At 37.0% G+C, this 23,704-nt stretch overlaps 2 protein-coding genes across 2 annotated transcripts in view; one reads left to right on the top strand and one right to left on the bottom strand.

Annotated features, from left to right (window-relative positions):
- The window catches only part of dock7 (dedicator of cytokinesis 7), a 50,732-nt gene extending 28,045 nt beyond the window's left edge, over positions 1-22,687 (bottom strand). The window contains 20 exon segments of the mRNA XM_032573223.1: positions 1-102; positions 914-1,000; positions 1,455-1,556; positions 1,671-1,809; positions 2,706-2,776; positions 2,924-3,041; positions 12,658-12,820; positions 12,927-13,020; positions 13,106-13,248; positions 13,885-14,047; positions 14,308-14,388; positions 15,172-15,321; positions 15,775-15,841; positions 15,944-16,029; positions 16,182-16,394; positions 16,823-16,952; positions 17,041-17,109; positions 17,783-17,958; positions 18,795-18,894; positions 22,555-22,687. Coding sequence (XP_032429114.1) covers positions 1-102; positions 914-1,000; positions 1,455-1,556; positions 1,671-1,809; positions 2,706-2,776; positions 2,924-3,041; positions 12,658-12,820; positions 12,927-13,020; positions 13,106-13,248; positions 13,885-14,047; positions 14,308-14,388; positions 15,172-15,321; positions 15,775-15,841; positions 15,944-16,029; positions 16,182-16,394; positions 16,823-16,952; positions 17,041-17,109; positions 17,783-17,958; positions 18,795-18,894; positions 22,555-22,592 — 2,292 coding nt within the window. The 5' untranslated portion in view covers positions 22,593-22,687.
- On the top strand, positions 7,794-11,262 carry angptl3 (angiopoietin-like 3). The gene is made up of 7 exons (XM_032573226.1): positions 7,794-8,495; positions 8,862-8,972; positions 9,078-9,189; positions 9,281-9,394; positions 9,492-9,587; positions 9,753-10,028; positions 10,111-11,262. Exons 1-7 carry the CDS (start codon positions 7,968-7,970, stop codon positions 10,287-10,289), a joined length of 1,416 nt encoding a protein of 471 aa, XP_032429117.1. The 5' UTR covers positions 7,794-7,967; the 3' UTR covers positions 10,290-11,262.
- Positions 22,688-23,704: the final 1,017 nt, after the last annotated feature.

The raw sequence follows: 23,704 nt of genomic DNA on the forward strand, positions 1-23,704 counted from the left end.
CTCAAGGTTGTTTTCCATAATGCGCATATCTCCAATCCTCACCGGAAACACATGCTCATCCAGGGCATGCACCAAGGCAAAAAACTTATCCAGGTACTGGTCCTGGAAAAAGAGGATGAGAAATGTTTTGCTGATGTATTGGTAATAAATTGAGAAAAAAAGATAATGAAAAAAAGGAAAAAACTCATAGACTGGTTGACTTTTAATTTACTGTAAAAAAAAATTGTATAATATAATCTTTGGACTGTTTTTTTATGAATCATTGTTTCAATTCCACAATAAAGTAGAAATAAAGTATTTTGTTACTTATAAAAGAAAAAATAGGAAAGAAAATAGAATCGACAGGTCAGAGCTTTACAAACTTTCTGTTTAAAATTTCTGACTAGTGCTTCTCAAATTGCAACTGAAACAATTTAAATACAAGTTGTACAATAATCTCCATGTTTTAAAGTTGGCTGATCGAGTGAAAAATGAAAAACGAACTTTACCACAAGAACATTTGGGAATCTAACAACTCCAATCTCTCCCAAGAGCAGTGATTTATGAGCACATTAGCTGCAGTAAGGCTTCTAAGCCCCACAGTCAAGTCTCCAAACAGCAACTGATGCGGAGATGGAGTAGACCTCAGTAAATTGCTGGCAAGGTAACACTTAGCTATTATTAAAGTAGTATTGGGAAGGAAAAATGAAAAAACAAGACTTCAATTTCTTTTTAATTCAAAATGATTACCGATGCAAAAGCTATGCCAGCAAACAAAGAAGTAGTTCTTTATTCAGAGGAGTTACTTTGTAATTATTAATAACATCAAAATATAAGCAGATAAAACAAGCAAATGAGAGGGTGAGAGAGTTCATCTGAAAAAGTCACTAAACTGTACTAGATTTTCTGAAGGTGCAGCATGAAGTAATTTTACCTGTGTGTGGATAGTTGAAACAGCCGCAAGTTCCACATTAAAGACTCCTCTATGGTTGTCTACCCACTTCATTCCTGGAAGGGGAACCTGAAATATAACAGAGAAAATATTCGGATGGCAAAAAGTGAATGAATTAGATCTGTTCTTTCTATAAGAGATTATAACTGAAGACCAGTCAAAGGTACATAACAACAACCCAGCTAAAAATAAACTCTTGTTGGAGATGATTAGAGATCTGTATCATTTCTTTTTAAGGCATTTTAATATTCATGCACTTTTAATATGGGTTTCTCATGTTTTAAAGATTTACTCGTATTTAAAAACCCTCTGAAGAAAGAAGATATAAAATATCTATTAAAAAGGTTAAACTTTAACCTTTAATTGGAATTGGCTGACATCACATAGATTGTGTTCATTTAATGTCACACTCATTGTGAGACCTGTAAACATGCTATTAGATTTAACAGCACATTGCAAACAACCTTACTGTGTTTACCATATTTAAATGTAATAAATAACACACTATTTTAGCAGATCTTACATCTGGAGAGAGAACAGAGTAGGACTGTGGTGGCTTCTCAAGAGATACAGGCAGGCAGAAGTGTCCTGTTCTCAGACGGCCATTCTGTAACATTGGGATCCACTGGAGAAGGAAAACACACATAGATTTTTTTTTTTTTCCATCAGTAGGTGTAAACTTGCATCCGTTCAAGCATGAGATCCGTGTTTTTAAGAGCACTATTGTGGTTTCACCTACCGTGTACCCCACAGGGGTCTCCAGTGGCGTATTCTGCTTCTGCTGGCAGCTGACGTGGTAAAACGTGAAGAGAATGTGGTGGTGGTCTGACAGGGAGGCAGGCAACTTGATCTTCACCTCATCATGGAAGTCAGGGGATCTTCAGACATTAAGGACAAATGTTAAAATATCTTTAAAAATTGGTTTGTTGGACACTTGACATTGCCAACTCACAAAAATATTGTTAGTTGATCATTCATTCATTTTTGACATTTATAGTACTGCAGTACAGAGGCCCTTGTTTGTTGCATGAATACATTGATAAATTGCCCATACATCGAAAATCAACCGTCATGTTCAATAACACAAAACAAGAGTTAACAGCCTATTATGATGTTTGGCTGTAGCAGAAAGGACTTAGCAGGTTTTTCCAGGGGCCACTCACATTCTACTCTACATTACTGGTCAACCCACAAATGAATTTTCTTAAGAAATTTGTCATTTATATCTCAATCAATTTTATTTCAAGTCAACAAATAAATTGAGGTCGCTATGTGATGAAAAAGGTCTATTATATAACAAGTCACAATTAACTTCTGCAGAATTTTTTAAGGTCCCAAAGGAGGAAACTCTCTGCAGGCCCAAGCTCAGAACCAACCAAACACTACAACAAGCATTCAGTATCAACAAATACACTGGAACTGACAAGAAAGGAAATGTTTAAAAGAGGTCATAGCTGGGCTCTTATTTCTCATGGACAAAGTTATTTCAATTCAGAAAAAGAAGAAATTTACTGGAATTTTTATTTCTATTGAAAGTTACCGGGCAAAACTTAGGTCAAACAGGCTTAAATACAGTATTAATAGAGCAAACTTTTCAGATGTAATAATTCTTATTTAAAAGAACTGCACACTTCAGTTAAACAGTCTATTTCTATGTCTGCTCTTTTTTGGTAAGTACTTTTTCAGGCTGTCATGAAGACACTGGGAGCAAATTAATCATGCTACTGCAATTAAAAATAAAAGGTCCTGAATTTTTTGAGATTAACACACTCACCTGTTGTGGTACACAACTGCAGTGTAGGCCTCTTTATAAAAATCTGCACAACTTGACTTCCCAAATATGACCTGAAGGATAAGAAGCAATAATGTCACAACAATATGTATAAAAGCCAATAGTTTTGCCAAAAAGCAAAATTCCCAACTTAACAACACTTTTATAATTAATCAAATATAACATTCTCTGGAGTGGCTTAACTATTCCTTTTGGCATACCGGCATTGCATTGCTTGGATCCTCTCCATTCATAAATTGCACTTTGACTGTGATGTTGCGAGCAGAGCCCTGCCGGTTGGCAAAGTTAAGACTCTGAGGGTTAACATATAGCAGATTCCTGAAATGAAAGAATTCAGCACATTAGATAGTAATTTACACAAAGCCCAAGAGTCACCATACGACAAGTTTATTAAAGAAAAATGCATTTCAAGTAGGCAAGTTGTGCAAAAATGTTGGATAATTTTACTGTATTTGTTTTTTACAGTAAAATTATCTTAGTTTTATTTTAATTTCTCTATCCAAAAACAAAACCCTAAAGACAAACACAATCCAGTATTTAGTTTACACTATTAGCAAAGACCATTTAATTCAAAAAAGTGACAAGACTTTGTGCTAGCTTTTACTTTCAAGGAAAACAGGCATTTTTAAGGAGTGCTTGACCCATTTACCCTAAAATGTAACATCGGAATTCATGAAGTGATTGATTTAAGGTCAAAGGTCACACTGTTGCATAAGCCATGCTCTGATTGGCAAATACGGGAGGCTCAGCCAGTCAAAAAGTCAATGTACAGTAGACGACTAATCCTCAGGAAAACTATCATTCAGCTACATTTCTACAAAGCAGAAAATAAAATATTTAACCTGCATTTTTTTTTATTCTACATTTGTTAGCCTGGAAACTACTGTAATTTTCATTTTTTTTCTGCCTACTTGATAAAAAAAACAGCAAGTGGCAAAATATGTAACAATCACTGGAAGCAAAACTAAAGCTTCAGTTGAGTCACAACGGCTGGTTGTAACAGTGGGGGAGAAGAAGGCGGCCCCACTATAGGAAGTGTAAAATAGCTTGGGGTTTGCTGGCTGACCACAATCACGTAATCAGTCCTGGGGGGGCTCGACCCACAGAGACAACAGCTGGAACCACAACCAAGTAAGGAGTGTGGGAATCTCTGTCTCATAACTAGAATTTTACTTATTTTTCTCTAAAATATTTCTGGTATCTGAGCAACAGCCGTGGCTGCTTTGAAGTAGGTCATTGATCTCGAACTGCAGTAGACCTCGGCATAATTTTGCTGTGGCAAAGTTAAGCTATCAATAAGCACAAATAGAGGCAACCATGATTGGTCCATTCATCTCTTCAGATTCAGCTTAAGTTAATAAGTACACAAAGAAAAGTAAACTTTGCTTTGCCAGTACTTTTCGATGAAAGAAAAAAAAAATCAACATTTGAATTTGCAATGGAGCACAAGTGTGTGAACGGCTTGTCAGCTCCAGACACGAAGACTCCACTAGACCTACTTAAATTTAAGTTCTCAAGTCTTTTGTTATACTAATCTTCATGGTCCAGTGGAAAATAATAAACTAGAACCAGATTTGAGCTGATGAAACAGATTCCTGGCACATTTATCCAACTTTTGGTCGCCAGAAGAAGAAGAAAAAAAAGTTTTTAATCAATTCTTCATTACTGGGAACTAAGGTGATCCAGGCTCAAAATCACAAATAACACAAGAGCTCATCAAGATGGCTGTGCGGGATTTTAAGATGTACTGTCACTGCCAGAGTGCATAGCAGCAGAGCGCTCCAATAAATTAGTCAGTGCAGATAAACTATTTGGTTTGTTGCATCACTATGCCTGAGATTTAGGAATCCACCGCTGGGAGTGTTTACGATATGGGGCACAGAACTGTATTAATTTTTGCTCCAGCAGCTTGTGTCTGCACACTGAAGCTCCTCTGGAAACAGCTGCTTTTTGCTGAACGTTGCCTCCTAGCACCAAAGTGAATATAAAAAACTTTGACCACAGGGCGTGCCGTGGTGGCGTAGGGGTTAGCGCGACCCACATTTGGAGGCCTCCAGTCCTCGACGCGGCTGTCGCGGGTTCGACTCCCGGACCCGGCGACGTTTACCGCATGTCTTCCCCCCTCTCCCTCCCCCTTTCCTGTCAGCCTACTTTGTGAAAAGGGACTCTAGAGCCCACAAAAAGACCCCCTGGAGGGGTTACAAAAAAAAAAAAAAAAAAAAAAAAAAAAAAACTTTGACCACACAGTTATTGGTATGGGCAAAACTGCTTTCCACTCAGGGCACCATCTCATCAGGGGGTGGAATGCACAATGCTGTATTACTACAGTGTAAGCTCTGAAAAGAAATCTTTAAAATTTGTGAAACCTTTAATTTATTATGAGAGCCAAAAATTGGTTTTGAGCAAAAAGCTCAAAGTGCCAGCATTCCAAGATCAACAAGAAAAAGATTTTATCTCCTGCATTTTCTAAAAAAAAAAATGCTAGGTGCCAGTATAATCACAAGTACTCAATTCAGCAGTGTAAGTACTCAATTCAGCAGTATGGTAAAAGATGTTTGGCCATCTCAAGCTTTAATTGACCAAATCAACCAATGAAACCACTCAAAAAGAGCATAAGATTACCGTATTTTCCGCACTATAAGGTGCACCACATTATAAGGCGCACCTTCAATGAATGGCCTATTTTAAAACTTTTTTCATATATAAGGCGCACCACATTATAAGGCGCATAGAATAGACGCTACAGTAGAGGCAGGGGTTACGTTATGCATCCATTAGATGGAGCTGCGCTAAAGGGAATGTCAACAAAACAGTCAGATAGGTCAGTCAAACTTTATTAATAGATTACAAACCAGCGTTCTGACAACTCTGTTCATTCCCAAAATAAATAAACAGCTGTTTGATTATTTTCCCCGAGGTAAAGTAAATGACATGGTATTTTCGTGACACAGTTCATCTTTTAACAACAGCAAGGTATAACATATAGTGGAGGGGAACTTTTCCTCGATTCAATAAACATGTAAAAACAGTCTGATACTGTTACGGTAAATCAAACATTAGTGCAATCACAATATATATCCACTTCCGCGCCATTGATTCGTTCATGTTAAATTCTCTCGCTGCTGCTCTATTCCCGTGTTCTACTGTGTGACTGATCGCCTTGAGCTTAAACTCTGCGTCGTAAGCGTGTCTCTTAATAGGAGCCATTTTGGGGTCTTTACACAAAACCCAGCGTGCACCACGCGCTTTTTCTTCTACAGGGGAAAATGAAGTCGGCGGCTGCTTTCCCCCGTTTCTTCTTCTACAGGGGAAAATGAAGTCGGCGGCTGCTTGCCGTAGTTGAGAGACCTGTTGTGGCTCAATATTGGTCCATATATAAGGCGAACCGGATTATAAGGTGCACTGTCGGCTTTTGAGAAAATTGAAGGTTTTTAGGTGCGCCTTATAGTGCGAAAAATACGGTACACAATTTTCCTTTTACCATTTGCTATTTAAAAGTAAGCACACTGCATTGACCGTGGTGGAATTTTTTAAATAATAAAACCACTGTTCCCTGCAGACATATTCACTCCAAACAGGGACATCAACAGGCAGATGCAGCATCCCGAATCTAAGCATCTGTCATTAATTAGCAATGGGGGGGGGTTTGGTCTTCATGCTTGTATGTATACAAGCATAAGTGTGTCAGTGTGTAAGATAAATGAGTACTGCACATCACTTCTGATTACATTTTTTTCCCTTATACAAGGTTATTAAAAAAATGGTTTTCAAGCAACTAGCAGCATATTGGAATACATTTCACATGTGTATTCTAGGTTTTTGCTTAAGTAAATGTATTAAAGTCAAAATGTTTGACAACTATCATAGATAAAGGTAGTATAGAAAGCATACTAATAAAATCAAATATCTTAAAACTAAGGAACTTGGTTAACTTAAAGAGATTATTGCCAATTAATTTATAAAGTTCAAGATCAAGTGATAAAAAACAGAAGTATGATTTCAAAAGTAAAACTGTGCATACTGCTTTAAAATAAATGCATGGAGTAAAACTACAGAACAATTTGGATGAGTTGAAAAAATCCTCACCTATAAATCAATTCAAAACACTTCATAAGAATAAAAATGATTAAGTCTTACACACTTCTAAGACAATATTGAGAAGAATGACATGTTTTAAACTTATATTGTTAATTTAATGTATACAAGTACGAAAAAATATTTTGTAATTATTGAGAAAATGGCAGGTTTACAAAATACTTTTTATTCTTCTTGCTCCCACTCATATAGAAAGTGTTTTAAGAGAATGCATTTGTGAATTATTTTTTTTATTATTATTTATTTATTATTATTATAGCTGTAAAATACATTCTAGCACAAGCTAACTTTTAAATAAAATAAATTAGACCATAAAATTCCTACTTAATTTTTTTTTTCCACAAACAAAAATATCAAACTGTGGTGTTTTTTTACAAAGGTTATCATGCAGCTCTTACACCCAAGATTGTCCTAATTATATCCATTCTTGTGCACAAAATTTATTTAAAATGAAAATACAGACCACACAATAAAACCACAAATAAGTCTAGATGCCGTCCAAATTTTTCACACTAATTCATACCCAGAAGCACAGATGTAGAGTCTTCTCCCCTTGCAACAAAATAAAAAAGAGAGAAGCAGCAAAAGAGACAGAGAGAGAGTCTGGCTGGGCTGAATCAGCACCATACTAAATCAAACCTAGGAGAATTAATTACAAACAGCATTATCAATCTGAGCAAATAGTGTGCAGGGTTATAAGGTTTGAGATTGATTAGGCTGACGATCCATCAAAAACAGATAGCCATTGTTGGCTTCTGCTGATCAGCTAAAGTGCCGCACCACAGATGGAGAGTAGGGTAGGGTGTGGTAAACAGAGGGGATTGGGGTTAAATGGTTAGTAGAGAAGGGGTGGGGGGCACATGTCATTTGCACACTACTGTGATTTGTTTGTTTGAGAGAGGGAGGGCTCGAGGGGGATTTGGGAGGAGGTGGGAGACAAAGCTAAAAACATAGTAGGGTTTAATGATCAGCTAATCCCCCCGCCTCTACTGTGGGTATATAACGCAGCACCGCCTGCTGCTCTCTAATCATTTTTAACAGTAAAGGAAACTTGGTGGTAAGCACAGGGAGGAAGAATAGAGTTAAAAAGTAGTGAAAGCAACGTTAGGAACAGCTTTGACATTTAAGGATTGGAGGAGGAAAATCACAATGAAGCTGTTTTGCCTGTTTCTGCTGTTAGCTGGTTCGACTGCTGCGTACCATCTGGACACCTCGCCCAGGAGGGAGCCCCCCACCCTGCCCTCAGAGGTTCTCACCACAGAGGCGACTCCAACTGAAGCAAAATCTCGCTTCGCCATGCTGGATGACGTCCGCCTCCTGGCCAACGGGCTCCTCCAACTTGGCCAGAGTTTGCGAGAGTTTGTCCACAAGACCAAAGCCCAAATCAATGACATCTTCCAAAAGCTCAACATTTTCGACCGCTCCTTTTACCAGCTCTCGGTGGTCACATCCGAAATCAAAGAGGAAGAGGAGGAACTCAAGAAGACCACTAACATCTTGAAGGCCAACAATGAGGAGATCAGAAACCTATCCATGGAAATCAACACCAAGATAAACACCATCCTGCAGGAGCGCACGCAGCTGCAGAGCAAAGTGGGAAGCCTGGAGGAGAGGCTAAAGGGATTGTCAGAGAGCATGATCCCTGCAGACCAGCTCAGCGAAATCACAACCCTTAAGGTGAGGAGATGGAGATTATAAAACTCCATGAAATGCTAAATTAAAAGCCTTTCTCTACAACTGGTTTCATTGAAATACATGTTGTGATACTAATGCTGATGTTCCGTAAAACTTTATTGCGGAATGTTCAAAAGTAGGAAGTTGGTAAGGATTATGTATGAAGATATAACAGTAACAGTATACTATTCATAATGAAACTATTTTGGCATTGCTGTTTCACATTTCTCATACTTTTCCTCAAAGTATATCAGAATATCTGGGTTTTTTTGTTCAACAGTTGAACATCAAGGAACATTTTTTTAAATAACACATTCGAATTTTATTATTAATAATGTGGAAATTATGCATGAATCAAATATTTTCTAGGAGGTAATTGAAGCACAAGAGAAAACAATCACCAGCCTTCTAAATGCAGTGAAGGAGCAACATAATCAGCTGGACCACCAGAAAATCAAGATTAAAAATCTGGAGGAAAAGGTAGATATGGAATATATAGCAACCTACACACACATTGCACCTTGAAAAACATGATGTAGACAAATTCTTTCAAGATGGAAAATACTTGTGTTTTTTTCTCTGCAGCTTAGCTTCAACAGCTTCCAGCAAACTATTGATAAGTCAATGGATTCAGACCATTCAGCCACTGATATGTTTGAATATCTGCAAATAAACTCCACTGGAACAGAAACACGTGGTAACTGTCTAAAATATGTCATTAGATAAAAATATTGCTTAATTTTAGATCAATTGGTTATAATCTGTCTTCACTTGTGAATATGTTGCAGACCTTCCTGTAGACTGCAGTGAGTTATTTACCAGAGGAGAAACAAAGAGTGGAGTCTATGCTGTCAAACCAAACCAATCTGAGCCATTTTATGCTTACTGTGAAATGAGTTCAGGTAAGTAAAACAGAAAACTTATTTTTACCTTTTATAGAGACGTCTTAATATGATAGAAATTAATATGGAACTGCACATTTCTATTTTTCTTCTATAGATCAGGGTTTCACTGTCATTCAGCAAAGAGTGGATAGTACAGTGGATTTTGACCAAACATGGGAAATGTATCAAAAAGGCTTTGGAAACCTAGAGAGTGAGTACACTTGTAAAATCTGAGCAGTTAGCCAGTTCTGCAGCTTTCCTTGTCGCAATTAAGATCAATCATGCTGCATTTCAAAGTGTTTTACATTTCAGAGAAGTTTCTTTCACATATAAGCAGTTCAGAATGGATCAATTTGCTGATTGCTGTTTCCCACAGAGGACTTCTGGCTGGGTCTAAAGAAAATACACACCATCAGCCGACTGGGAAGTTACATCCTGCGAATTGACGTGGAAGACTGGAAGGAGGAAAAGCATTGGGCTGAGTACAGTTTTTCATTGGAAGGTCCCTCCGAGGACTACACCCTTCACGTCAGCCATTTTGCAGGGGACCTACCTGACGTGATGACCAACCTGACCGGATCGACATTCTCCACAAAAGACAAGAACAACGACAGCGGCTGCAGCTCTGACTGTACTACGCGCAACTGCACAGGTGCTGTATCTCTCATGGCAGAAATTGTAGAAATTAGTTGCAGAGTTTGTGTTGATACAACTGTTGTTTCATGTATTTGCAGGAGGTTGGTGGCAGAGTGCGTGCAGTGAAACCAACCTAAATGGAAAGTATTTCTCTTTGAGAACAAAAGGACGGTCTGTGAGGAGGAAGGGCATTCAATGGCGGCCTGGCACAGGACCTTCATATTCCCTTAAGATGAGCAAAATCAGCTTACGTGCATTAATAGGTAGCGGAAACTAACCTTACACCCCTCAAGTGTTTATATATAGTCTTGCTATTCTATGTCTTTACATAATGATCTACACTCAGTTAAAAGTTTCCACAGAAAGGGAAGCAAGATTGAGTTTGCCTTTTAACTTTTTGTTGGGTGAAATGTGTCATAATTTGGACTTACAGATATGATGCAATGGTTCAATAATGGCATGTAGGTTGTTAACCTATTGGATCTGATGCACCAAGGACACTAGAACAGTCATTACACAACATCTGCAATCAGTGGACCTATTGATCCATATCGCAGACAGATTCTGTTCCAGATACCCGGGGACTTACATGGGTTGAAAACTTCTCAATGAATTTCAATCATAAATTGTGCAATCAGATTAACCTAAATGCATTTCAGCTTCTAAACCAAGTATACTATTAGAAGTGTATCTTATCTTTATGATGCGAAACATGTTGTCTGAAGTAACAGGCAGAATAGCCATTGTCTTATTACATAATGCATACACATTGTAATATATAAGCTTCAATAGGAATTGTATTTGCTATAACTATAATGTGCAGGCTGCTTTTGTTTTACTCTTCTGTAGACATCCTAGATTTTTTTTATTGTTTTGTACTACCCCATCCTCTGATTTCAACCTCTCAGGTTTCTAGGTAAAGTAAGGTTTTGTCAGCAAACTATTGATCATTCAAACTTTGGCAGTGCACTGATTACCTTTTATCATTGTCAGGTCAGTTTTTTATTTTTATTCTGTATAGTATTTAAAATATGTTCATAAGATAATGATTAATGCTGTCATTGTTAGCTAACATTGTGTGTTTGAGTCTCCACTGTCATATTGGGTCATATTGACTCGCATCATTAGTGCAGCACAAATTTCTGTTTTGTAAATGTTTGTAAAACTTGGTGTCTTCCTGGCAAAAATGTTTATATGCTATCCAATCCTACTGTATTTATGAAAAAAGAAATAAAGAAATCAGAGTGTCAACATGTGTTTCTATATTCGACTAATCTTATTAAAACACTTTAAGAGAAGTTGTTCAAAGGAAATTAAAAATTCAGAAATTCAGCTACTACTACACTAATAAGACATTCTAATTATATTTTGGTCCTAATCAGAGGCCTGGAGTCGTAGCCTCAATTGGCTTCTTTGTATCTTCCACAAAGGCTCATAAGAACTTTGATTAACAAAGAAAAACTGTTTTTAATAGAGATATTTTTTTCTTTTTATTGGAATAATTGCACTAAATTTCCACTAAAGAATAAGCTGGGAACTCTGTGGTGTTTTTTTATTATTATTTTTCAAATAAATATCAGCATATCATAGAAGAAGATATATCTGTTCTCGCTCTAGCAAAAATACTTCATGTTTTTCCTTTAACTAAAAATTTTATTTCTTTTTTCAGAACATCATGTAACATATGGGGCTCTTCACTTGTTTTGTTTTGCTAGACTTAGGGCAAAATTGGCTCTTAAGATTGTAAAGCTTGAAGACCCCTTGTCTAAATTATTTTTAATTAAAGTACATCACTAAGTACAATTTAAATGGACATTTTTCTAGCACTAATTCAACTCACTTGATTAAAAAAAATAGTGATGCTACTTCTGTAAGGCTATTGCTATTGTCTTACCGCCCTGACATTGTACTAACATGCTTGTTTGCTCCAGACAAACAAACTTCTAAAACCTGTGCTTTTATAGAGGCAGTTACCTTTGATCAATGTCAACTATTTAAATACGTTTGATCGTCATTGACATGACTTTTTGAAGACATCCTGGGAAGTCAGCCATGTCGTATTTAGTCCTTTACATGTCCGACATGTCAGTCCTTTTGGATTTATTCTGTGATCATAAAATTATAATATGGTGAAATTTTGTGTTGTATGATTTGAAGATACTTTTAAAACATACTAATAAAAAAGGTCCACCCCGTCTTTCTCTCCCCCCTGAGAAACTGAAAAATTCTTTTAATCATAGAATGTGATAAATCAGTCTCTACTGGATGGAGATCGTTTTACATGCAAAACAGCAAGTCTGGCAACAGTGGGGCCCTATGGGCTGCTGTCTGGTAACATTTAGTTTTCTAAGTCACCTTGACAAAAATAGCCCTTATTCAGGTGGACAACGTCCACTATGTACACAGATCGAATCTGTCTGTGCATGGGGGTGCTGTCAGTGTGTGAAGGGTTCTGGCAACCATGACCTTCACAAAACAACAGGAATGAGATAAACAATTACAATCACAGCAGTGAACTGACCCAATTAATCAAGTCATTTTCAAAATAAAGTAAATGGATGAGAAGAGATTTAATTGGTCTCCTAAAATTGATGAGACAGACATAATTAAAGAAAACTCTTAAAGTAAAAACTATTTTTGTGTACCTGTACGTGGTGTTTGGCACATAGACGTCCTTGGCAGGAAATTCCAGGATCTCTCTGGTGGGGCGCACCCTGCTGTCTGGGTAAGGTTTAACCTGGGTAAGGTCAGGAGTCAGGCAATAATGGGGGTTCTCTGGAGCTGGAGAGATGTCCAACTTTAACTGGGCTATGGTGATAAAAGGTGGGAAAGAAAAGATAAATAATTAAACTGAACAATATTGTTCTGTTTTTCCAATGTCCTAAAAGGTGATACATCAAAGAGTTGTCAGAACCTGTTATGGGCCTGAGCCTCCTCAGGACTGAAGAAGGTCTCCTCATATCAGCCAGAAACTTAAACAAATCTTCATCACTGAGCCTGTCCCCTTCCTATCAGGAAGCATGAAAGCAAAGAAATTTATTAAAAGAAAAACACCATAATGAATGATAATGGGTTTTCTGAATAAACATGTACCTGTTTAAAGAAGTTAGTAATGGTAAGTGTTGCAGGCCTAAATCCTGTCAGACTGCATGATTCATCTCCGCTGGTGGTCCTTTCCAGGGAGCGCCTTCCCATGATGCTCGAGTTCCTCCGTTCTGACCATGAGCCTTTTCTCTCTTTAAACATTAAAGAAAAACTACATTTAGAATAAAAAACCTTTTAAACTTAGCTATTTTTTTAAAGTTTTTATTGGCTCTAGTGGCCTTTATTTGATAGTGAATTGACAGGAAAGCGTAATGAGAAAAGGGGGAGGACATGTGGCAAAGGTCGCTAGGCCGGGAATCGAACCTGCGACGGCTGCGTCAAGAACTAAGGCCTCCATATGTGGGTTGTGGTTTAACCCCTGCGCCACCACAGCACCCCAAACTTAGCTATTTCTAATCTGCCCAGCAACTAAGGCAGCTAAAAGAAAACATTGAATGGATGAAACATTGCATTGCACCACGTACATTGCAGGACCAAAGGCTGAACAAACAACTCAAAGTAACACTCCAAGGATCAATTTAGCTGCATGTTTTTGTTGGATGTTTATTTTCTCTGACTTTTCTTACTATTTGTTGTCAGAAAGTTTTTTTAGATAAAGATTTTAAAGGGTGGGAATGCACTGACAGGTCCAAAAGGCTCATGCATGGCTGCCAGCGCTTCTAACCCTCCCTGGACCCAGTTAAATGCATACCTGTAAACATTTTGTAGAATTGCAAGTCTATAGTTTTAATTTCAATGTTTGCTTGAGTTATACAGCTAATTCAGACCTGATAGGCTCATCTCTAATTCGGTATCTCTCTCCAGGCTGCCGGCGCTGTTGACAATGTTCATCAGGTGGATGGCAGTCCATGCGAAAGGCATCCTGTAGCGACCCAGACGCTGACAGAATTGCTCTGACTGACTTCGGAGCTTCTCCAGCTTCTCTTTGTTCTATAAAAAATATATTAAATTAAGCATACTTGCAATTTACTAATTAAAGAGCCATATCACAAATTATGGTCTATCCCTGAAGCACAACCTCGCTCCTATTAGTTAATTTAAATGCTGATACTGTATATTTTGATAAATGTCAAAACAAGCCATTAAAAAAAGAAATCCGGGTAACTATATGAATTGCCTGCACATTATGTCTTCAGTTTAGATATAAAATTTCTGCATTTATTTTTCGATCAAATTCCCACTGATCGTACCTTGGCTGCATCTGATTCCTTGAAGACCATGTAAGGCTCTGCACATTCTCCAATATCACCTTGCTGTAGTACCTTTTCTAGCTGTTCACAAAAGAAAAAAAACAGGTTAATGTGTAGCATATATATATATATATATATATATTTTTTTTTTTTTTCAGAAAAGGCTCCATCAACACAAACCTGTGTTGATGGAGAATATTCCCTTAAACATGCCAAACCTATAGCAGGTAACATTGTGCAAAGCTAAAATCTATATCAGCCAATCAGAATCCTTCAGAACAACCACTACTTCCTGTTACGAATTAAACATGGGGCCAGGAGATTCGTTTGTGTGGACAGATATATAAGTTGATATACTTTTAAATACCATATTAGAATATAAAGTTAATAAAACACAAGACTATGTCGATTGGGAATCGTGCCAAAGCAAGTATGGATATACTGGTACATTCTTTGCCACAGAATGTTTGTGTGCAAACCTACAACTAAGTTTTATTTTTATGTGAACCCAAAAACTATTTATGAAATCTCCACTGATAAATAATTGCTTTTAGTAATATCAAATATTGTGTGGATGAAAGGTCAAAACGCATAAAAATGTATGTTTTCCCAGAGATCCCAGAAAAACTTGTTTGTTATGAACTACTAAAACTTTAAAATACATTTTAATCATTTCCTTTAATTATTAGTGACTACACAGACCATCTAGTTAGTTGCAAATGTTGTTTTTCAAATATACTGTTTCTCCATCTCTGTTACAATCAACATAAAGTATTACCCATACTATTTTTAATTCTGAAGAATTAAAAGTAGCTAAGAATTTTTAAATTCATCACTGATGCAATCATAGCAAAGCTGCTTCACCTTGATGACCAGGAAGATATCCTGGGAAGGATAGGTGATGGAGAAAATGGCAGAGCGCGCCAGAGTGGAGATGGCTGCCGTCTGGATGTGCGGACGCAACATTCCTTTCATCTGCTCCGAATTTAAGTCGAAGAAAAAGTTTTCAGATATCTAAAGGGAACAGAAAATAAGTTATAATTTGATTATTTTAGACAAAATATGCATCCGTATGACAACAAATACACTACAATAATAATAACATTTTTTTTTTTTGCCAATGGCTTGGTAACTGCAACTTGATTTCTTGCACACAGTTGCTGACAAACATGGTAGTTTCAGAGAAAAATGAGCCCCTGGTGAATCAATAGAGCCCAGAAGCGAGGCAATATATATGAGAGAGCTACATCTCAAGGCCACTGCTACCCTCTAGTGTTTGTTACTGTAACATAATTCCAGTGTGTGATTTAACCACTGTAGATTCTTGAAACCTTAACAGAACACAGCATAAAATTTTACAGTCCACTCATCAGATTTCCTTTATCCTCCCAACAATTTTAATGGTTTGCAGAAGTGACCACACAACTCAGGGCCAGGAAAGGAACTGAGAAAAGCATAACAGCTTACCTTTCTCTTTTCCTTGACATCGTATAAGGCCAAACTAGCAAATATGGGTTCAATTTCGATCTCAAACCTTCAAAAGAAGGAGTAAAAACAAGTGAGTCAGCGAAAAGGAGCAGTTAAATATAACTAGAGAGGTTTTCTTTTTTCCTGAAAAAGTCTCTCCACCACTTACTTCAAGGACAAGCATTTGACGAGTAGCCTTTGGCCAAAGTGCTCTTTAGGTACTTCAGGCACACAGTGGCGCTCAATGGGCTCCTCCTGCACATGCACAAGGAAAGCACAGATGAACACCAGAAAATATACTTGTAGTCAGTCATTAAAACAAAAATCAAAGTCCTGTTTGGATTGAGTGATGAACAAAACTAAAAGCTATGAGAGACAAGATGTTAATTTGAGAATCAAAATGTTACCTCATCGAGAGCGGGGTGTAAAGCAAAGAGTTCGCGATGGCGGCTGGTCTTGCGCTGGTCTTCATTGTGCCGATCAATCTCCTCGTTGGGAGCACGGTCGAGGAGGTGAGGGAGAAGAGCGTCTGGGAGGGAATTCTTCAAGTCAAAGATGCTGCAGGCCCAGCTGCCGCGTGGAGTGTCATCTATAGACATTGATCGCCTCTTCAGATCATCCTAAAAAAACACCAAACACCAGTCAAAACCATAACTGTAGTCTACTGTATTTCCTAGTTTTGGAGCAGTCTCCGATACATTCGGCATTCACATATGCATTCGAAGCACACTCCAATTCACTTCAACTGAACCAAGACCTAGGTTTGTAGGCAGACCGCAGTTTGTTTTTTGGTCTGGATCAGAGTTCAATTGCACATTCACACCTACCTAAACAAACAGCTCTTTCTAGGCGCATGAACTACAGTGTGATTAAAGTGGACTAGTTGGGGCTGGTCTGAATGCACCCTAAAAACAAAGATCACATTTAGGAAACACTTATAATAAAACGTAAAGAACAAGACCAAAAGAAAGGACAGCTTGTGTGATTCACTGCATCTTGCCGATATGGAGAGCCAATAAAGAGCTACAGGGTGGCTGGAAGATGGTACCTGGTCATCCTGATAGCTGCTGCTGTCTGGCATCTCATCGGCCTCAAACACTTGCTTAGGTAAACCTTTCTGACGCTCCTTCTGCTTGTCCAGAGTGTTGGGGTTAAAACCTGTGCCAAGTTTATGATATCTGAAAGAGGAAGCAGCTGTTAACATACACAGTAAATCACCTGATATGGGAATGAAATGGTGCAAAGAGTTAATAAGGAAAGCCTTACTTTCTGTTAACAATGGCCCAGTCTTCTGTGTATGATCTGACACAATCTCTGACATGAGTGTCAGTGTCCCTGCAAACCGATCAGACAAGCATTATTTTAATATCAGTGTATAACTACAAACAAATACACAAAGACAGAAGCTATCCGACTAATTTCCAAGTTTTGTGTAACACCCCATAAAATATTGCGATGTAAGGGTACAATAGCTATGCATAAAAATGATGCAGCATTTACCATAAAACTTCTGAATATATCAATCTTCCATTAATTTGTTTGTTATAAACTTTACAAATGTTTTGATGTAAACAAAACATTTGTAAAGTTTTGTTTACAAATGTAAACAAAACTAATAAAAACATAATTGTTTTTACTTTCAGAAAAAAACAATTATGAAGTTATATGATTTCAACTCAATAGTGTGTTTTATCAGTTAACTATTTAATCTTATTCAAACTGTAAAAATATCAGGTAAAGGCGATAATTTAGAACAATAGTCAAAAGTTGAACTTCTCACATAATTGATACTTCTGCTCATGGTGTTAAAAAAACAATATCAGCAGACCATGTCAATTCAGTCCCACTAAATGAGGGCTTTTTTAAACAAATGTCTAATATGTTTATTAGACATAATAAGGTGATTTTCAGTTGTTTTTATGGATCATGTCCACCCTCTATAAAATGAACACTAATTGCAAATTTGGCACTTTATACTGAAATGTGTTGCTAAATAGCTTTTATTTACCCTTCTTCAGGGACAGCTGGTACAACGGTGCGACATTCCCTGGGTGTGTAGGTGACCTCGATGTCATCAGGGGGAAACTCAATCAGATCTCTGAGGGGACCGGACTCAACAATGGGGGGGTGTGTGATGAGATACTCCTCAAAGTCCACTGGTTCCACTGCCTCTGTGAGTGGAACCTGGTGGCCAGAGACAATGAGAAAAGTTTAGGGAAAAAAAGGAAGAATTATTTTACTTGTTGTTTATCACCATATATAGAGTGAAGGAACAACAAAATTAAAGTATGGAATCATTCTTTTGTTACTTTTGCTTTGTAGAGCACTTCTAGCTTTTGGATCAGCTCCATTTTTAGCAGAATGGCACCATGACATTAGCACAATTTGCTCCAGCCATTTTCCAGATGGTTGGAAAACTAAAAAATGCATTGGATTTTGATTATGGAACTCATCATCCCAAACCTCTCCAGGTTGAGAATAACAACACTGGACAGTTTAAGAAGACTTAAACTCATCTATTTTCAGTGCAATTAACATGTTTAAAGCATAAGTCGGAAGATTTTAGAGAAGCAAGAAGGGAACTTGTATTAACAGAGTGCATTAAATCTCTGTTTTATCTATTTTACTTTTAATCCCTATCCATCATGAACATGTAGACTTCAGCTGTAGTAACACTGGAATAGGAATCGAACCTGGGACAGCTGTGTCAAGGACTGCAGCCTCTCTATATGGTGGATTTGCTCTGCCACTGACCACCAGGTGCCCCAGCACTACACTTTTATCAAGCAAGCTGTCAGAGCTTAGGCAAGGCAGCAATAAAATTACTACAGCAGCAATAATATCAAAGTCATTCAATTGTCACTCCTTATCATAATAAATAGTGAAAGTGAAAGCCAACTCTTTCACATAATCATAACATTAGCTGAAGTGTATCACCTACACTGAATTACAATCTACTCTTTGTGTAGAAAAGCAAGCAGCTGAAAGCAGCTGGGTGGAAACAGCTTTACATCACTCACTGTGTTGCTAGATGTTGTTCCAACGTTAAGGTTTTTGAAGAGCTGCGGGGAACCGCCATACTGACCAGCTATCTGCTTCCTGACCTCTGCTGCCACAGTCCTGCAGAGAAGAACAGAGGAAAGATGGTCAACGTCAAAAAAGTGTACTTACAATTTCTGAACTCTGACTGTAATATTAACAAAGCACTTGAATACTCTTGTACCTTATTAGTTTTGTTAATTGTCTTTATCACTTCAGACATTTGAGAATAAAAAAGATTTAAATTACTTTGGAGCTGTTTTATATTTAAACAAATCTGTGTACAATATTTACTTGAATGTACCATAAAGGCACAGTTTTAAGGATATCATCATTTTGGACTGTTTGAATGCTGCAGGCAGTTGGACATTCACTTCAGCTGTTTTTCTCCAGTACCAATGTGGTTCATGATCAGTTTTTCCCAATCAGTCAACCATACTAAGCATTAGCGGGTGCAACTGACAACAACACTCTTAAAGTGTGGAAGCTGTTACTGACTAATGTTATGTGTTATGTTTATGTTTAACAGAAAACTATTTTTACCACCCCATGAAACATATCTGTGCCTCATTATATGCTGCAAAAGGGTGAAAGAGAACAAGACCTTTTTTTAAAAAAGATGTTGTTGAAGTAGAGGCCTTTAGTGACAGTAATCAGACAGGAGATGGAAAGAGGTTGAACAAGGAAGAAATGCAGGATTCAAGTTTGAGAATCAAACTCCAGATAGCTCAATCAAGGACTAATAGAACATTGCGCTACAGCAAGACTGAACGGAGCACAGCAAAGTGGCTCTCTTTGTTGTTCTTTTATCTTTTAACTCTGTTATAGAACATAACTATTTCTGGAAATGTCGGTAGCTTACATAAGGAGGCTACATTCTCCAAGATTACACAGAGCCTGCCGTTTTAGTCATGCTAACTATACAAACTGCACTTACTCCTGAGATAAACTAACAAAAGCTTAAAATATTAACTCAATCATTCTGATTTAAAGTATTTGTAAAACTCTATTCTACAGAAACTGCATTCAAACACTGTCAAACTGCCTCTGTTCCAAAAGATGATTTATGGCTACTCCTCTGCATTGACTGATCAAAGCTGTACAAAAGGCCAGGAAAGGAAATTGACAACAAATCTCAATTGGTGCATCTCTAATATTTATCAGTTTTATACAATTTTATTTCATTTTTATGTGAATGTATAAAACAATAAAAAGCAGCTGTGTGTGTGCCATATGTTTAAATTAAATTATTTAAATTTATTGGGACGAAAACAACTTCTTTACATAATATGGTTAAAAATCTAATTAGTTTGTTATTATGATGTAATCAAACTCAAACTACTAGAGTTCCTAAATGCCTTGGTTAGTTAACTGCCTCAAGCAAAGTTGAAAGCAGTTGGCTATTATATTACAGATTGGTAAAGCAAGTCAAGCCTCACATTTTAGCCCCACTTATTAGAGGGTTTTCTCTTCTGTCTCTGGTTTTTCAGCACAACACTTCCAACGAAATGACATGATAAACAGCCTGGTGATTCAAACAACGTTCTGATTACTCAACAGCTTTATCCTCTAAGTAATATACTGTACAGTAGGTCAGGGAGCTACCATAAACTCTGTTCTGTTTGCTGGAGACAACCTAATCATATCTATTCCATCATAGATAGAATGTAAACAACCAAGTGGCATTAGAAAGCTTGATAAAGCTGCCAAACAGAAGTCAAAATAAGCACTATGATCCAACGTGCCGGTCTTTATTCAGTAAACACTAGCTTTATGGCCACGATTTCTGGACATCACTAAAACCTAGAAATAACACATGAACTCACAGTAAACAAAGGTCACAGTACAAGAAGTTCAAGCGGATGATACATATTTAAGGAAATGCATTCAGTTTGTTTTTAGTGTCACACAATCAAAACTTTCACAAGCATCAACATGCCTTAGACGGATTTTTTTGTTATTCAGTAAGATGAATAAGATCAACCATTTAAACAGCCTTTACTTTGTCTTCTACAATGAAAGTAAAGTAAACAAAAGTTTGACTTGTATTTCTGTATTTTTGAGCATTTGCGATCACAAAAGTCAGGAAACTAAAAAGCAGACAAAACATGTTAGGACTCAGTTGGTAGATCTTAAATAGTAGAGGGTTGTTGTCACACAAAAAACACTTTTGTCTCCTGATCTAGTACAATTGAAAATATTAATTCTCATTGACACAATTTGTTATATTAAAACCACAAACATCGAAGTATTTTTTGGAATTTTATGTGGCAAGTCAACATAAAGTACCACATAAATATGAACTTGAAGTTAACGATTGATGATTTTCTCATGTTTTTATACAAATAAAGATCTGAAAGGTGAAGTAAGCAGGAAGATCAAGGAACACTGCTAAAAATAACTAAAACATAACTAAAAAGTATCCCAAACTGTATCAATCCACTATTCAGAATTAAAACTACTGGACAACTGCAGACCTGCCAAGACATGATTTTGTTTTTTTACCAAATGAAAGGAGTTTATTTGACTTAATGGCTTGTGATCATGCTTTGAAACCTTCTGTGTCCTTCATTAATGTTTTGAGGTTAAGCAAATGAACAGTTAATTTAAAAAATGCAGAAAAGATTAACATTATATTTAATTATTAAGTATGATTATAACAGGACATAACATTTTACACTGGTTGCAGTTCAGAATTAAAATTCTGATATTTTGAAGAGATCTAGTAATCTTTAACTCACAGTTGTGGTAATTGTGTTACAATTAACCTGGTAATTTTGTAGTGTGTACACTATATAATACTTAATACCGTTAATTACATTTTGGTTTTATTAGCAGATTTATCTTGACAACATCAATGCCAAATGTACACAATGATATAAAAGACAATTGATGATTTGATTCCTCTTTTTTTAAGAACATAAAGAGATGGCAGTTAGAATGTTATTCTTCCTCAATTTTCAGATTTCCTCATTCTTCATCAGATCTTATCGCACAGAATTCATAAACAGCAAACAAGTGGGCGTTTTCCTCTAACAAATGCATAGTGACTTGTCTGTCTGTGCATTAAGTCATCAGAAGAAGAAAAAAGGTGAAATGCGTCCATTTGGACTTCTGAAGTGTAGAATAGAAGGAATGGTGGCATTTGACAGCTTGCACAAAGCCCCTTTGTTAAGGAGATTACATTGATCTGTCTGAGGAGCCGAGAGCAGATTATCACAGCGTTTGGCTGCTCTTGGGAAAGGCATTTATTTCTAATCAAAGTTACACGTTTGTGATCTACAGACATCTTAAACACATAGCTGCACAAAGTTCTATGAGAGTCAGCAGCGGTTACAGTAGCTTCCCATCGTTAGCTACTGTAGACGAGACAGCTAACAGACCAGAATTAACGGTTTTCTTTTCATTATAGTTCAGCCTTTTTCAGGATGGGACAGCTATCGGAAATATTTTTTTCATGCCAAAATATATCCGTATACACATTCCCATCAACCATTTGTTTGCATTTAGTGTAGTTTGAAAGTAGTAGCTAGCAGTGCAGCTGTCTGTCTGGGTGGGTCTGAGCATCTTCTGCCGCTACAGCTAACGAGAGGTTAGCTAGGAGGAGCCAGGCTTACTGGGCCTCCTTTAGCAGGGTTTCCCTGCAGCGGTGGTCTGAGGGAGACCCACATGAAAGCAAAAAGAAAAGGGCGTTCAGAAGTGTTCATTTACAGCGCTCATTGCGGAGTCTCCGGTCTTTACCTGCTGATTTTTTGGGCGAATGCGCGGCGTTCAGCCATGGCAGTGGCCGCTGATGTGCTTTCAGAAAATTCCCAGGCAGGCACTCTGCTCTTCTCTCAGAAAAAACACGGCCACAGGGACAACGGGAGAATGGGATCATTACCGTAAAGGCTGGAGTAGTACGCAACAGAACACACCCAAGAATGAGCTTTCGCACTTCTCTATTTGACTGTAGCTTCAGTTGAACTAATATCACAATTTCAGCTACAATTACTAGTACGACTGTTGCTTTTAATTTTGTAGTCAAAATTATATATTATTATTATTATTATTATTATTATTGAAAACAAATGTATTCATGTGACTGAAACCACTAGTTATTATTATAATTATTATTACTTGTAGTAGCATTGAAGTAGTTGCTTTCTATTTATGTGTGTCAATAAGAAGTTCTAAAAGTTTTAAAAAATAACGTTCAAGGGTTGTGATTCCACTATTCTGGCATCTTCTTTTTGCTCAGAAAATTGTTTCTCTAATATTAGTGTACACCATTATAAAAGAGCCATCTGGAGTACGAAGTATTACTCATATTACTAACTCAAATTCCTAAAACATCTAGTACCATTTTTAATAAGGAATGAATCAGAATGAAGCATAAGTTACTGTAGATTTACAACAATGTATTTGCTTTGCAGTTTAAACACATGATGTTGCAACCTATTAACAGGTGATATGTCCTAATGTGTTCTGATTCAAATTGTTTAAAGTAGAAATATTGACTGTGAGCAAAAATATACAACGTACAAAGGTATTTTTTCTTCTTCTTCAAAACATTTTGGATCTCAGCAAGATCTTTCTCCAGATTTATAGAATAGAATAGAATAGAATTCAACTTTATTGTCATTGCACTGTCACAAGTACAAGCAACAAGATGTAGTTTGCATCTATCCAGAAGTGCTCTACGAGATATAATATTTATTTACAGATGTACAAGACTATGTATGTATGTATATGATACAAATCCAGAAAAATAGAAGAGAGGATAAATTACTAGGCCATAGCATTCAAGGTTTTTTCAATGAACTGAGGGTGAAACATCCTATTTGGACCTTTAACAAAGATTTAAAGTAGAGTGCAGACAAGCATTCTTTTTTTCTCAAAAGTAAATTCT

The sequence above is a fragment of the Xiphophorus hellerii genome, chromosome 9 (genome assembly GCF_003331165.1).
Source record: "Xiphophorus hellerii strain 12219 chromosome 9, Xiphophorus_hellerii-4.1, whole genome shotgun sequence".
NCBI classification, from domain to species: domain Eukaryota; kingdom Metazoa; phylum Chordata; class Actinopteri; order Cyprinodontiformes; family Poeciliidae; genus Xiphophorus; species Xiphophorus hellerii.

What these genes read in the sequence shown, in the direction of transcription:
- angptl3 (XM_032573226.1), top strand. Translation starts at nt 7,968, where the DNA reads ATGAAGCTGTTTTGCCTGTTTCTGCTGTTAGCTGGTTCGACTGCTGCG. An exon ending in GCGAAATCACAACCCTTAAG is followed by an intron (nt 8,496 to 8,861) that starts GTGAGGAGATGG and finishes AATATTTTCTAG; the next exon opens with GAGGTAATTGAAGCACAAGA. An exon ending in TTACTGTGAAATGAGTTCAG is followed by an intron (nt 9,395 to 9,491) that starts GTAAGTAAAACA and finishes TTTCTTCTATAG; the next exon opens with ATCAGGGTTTCACTGTCATT.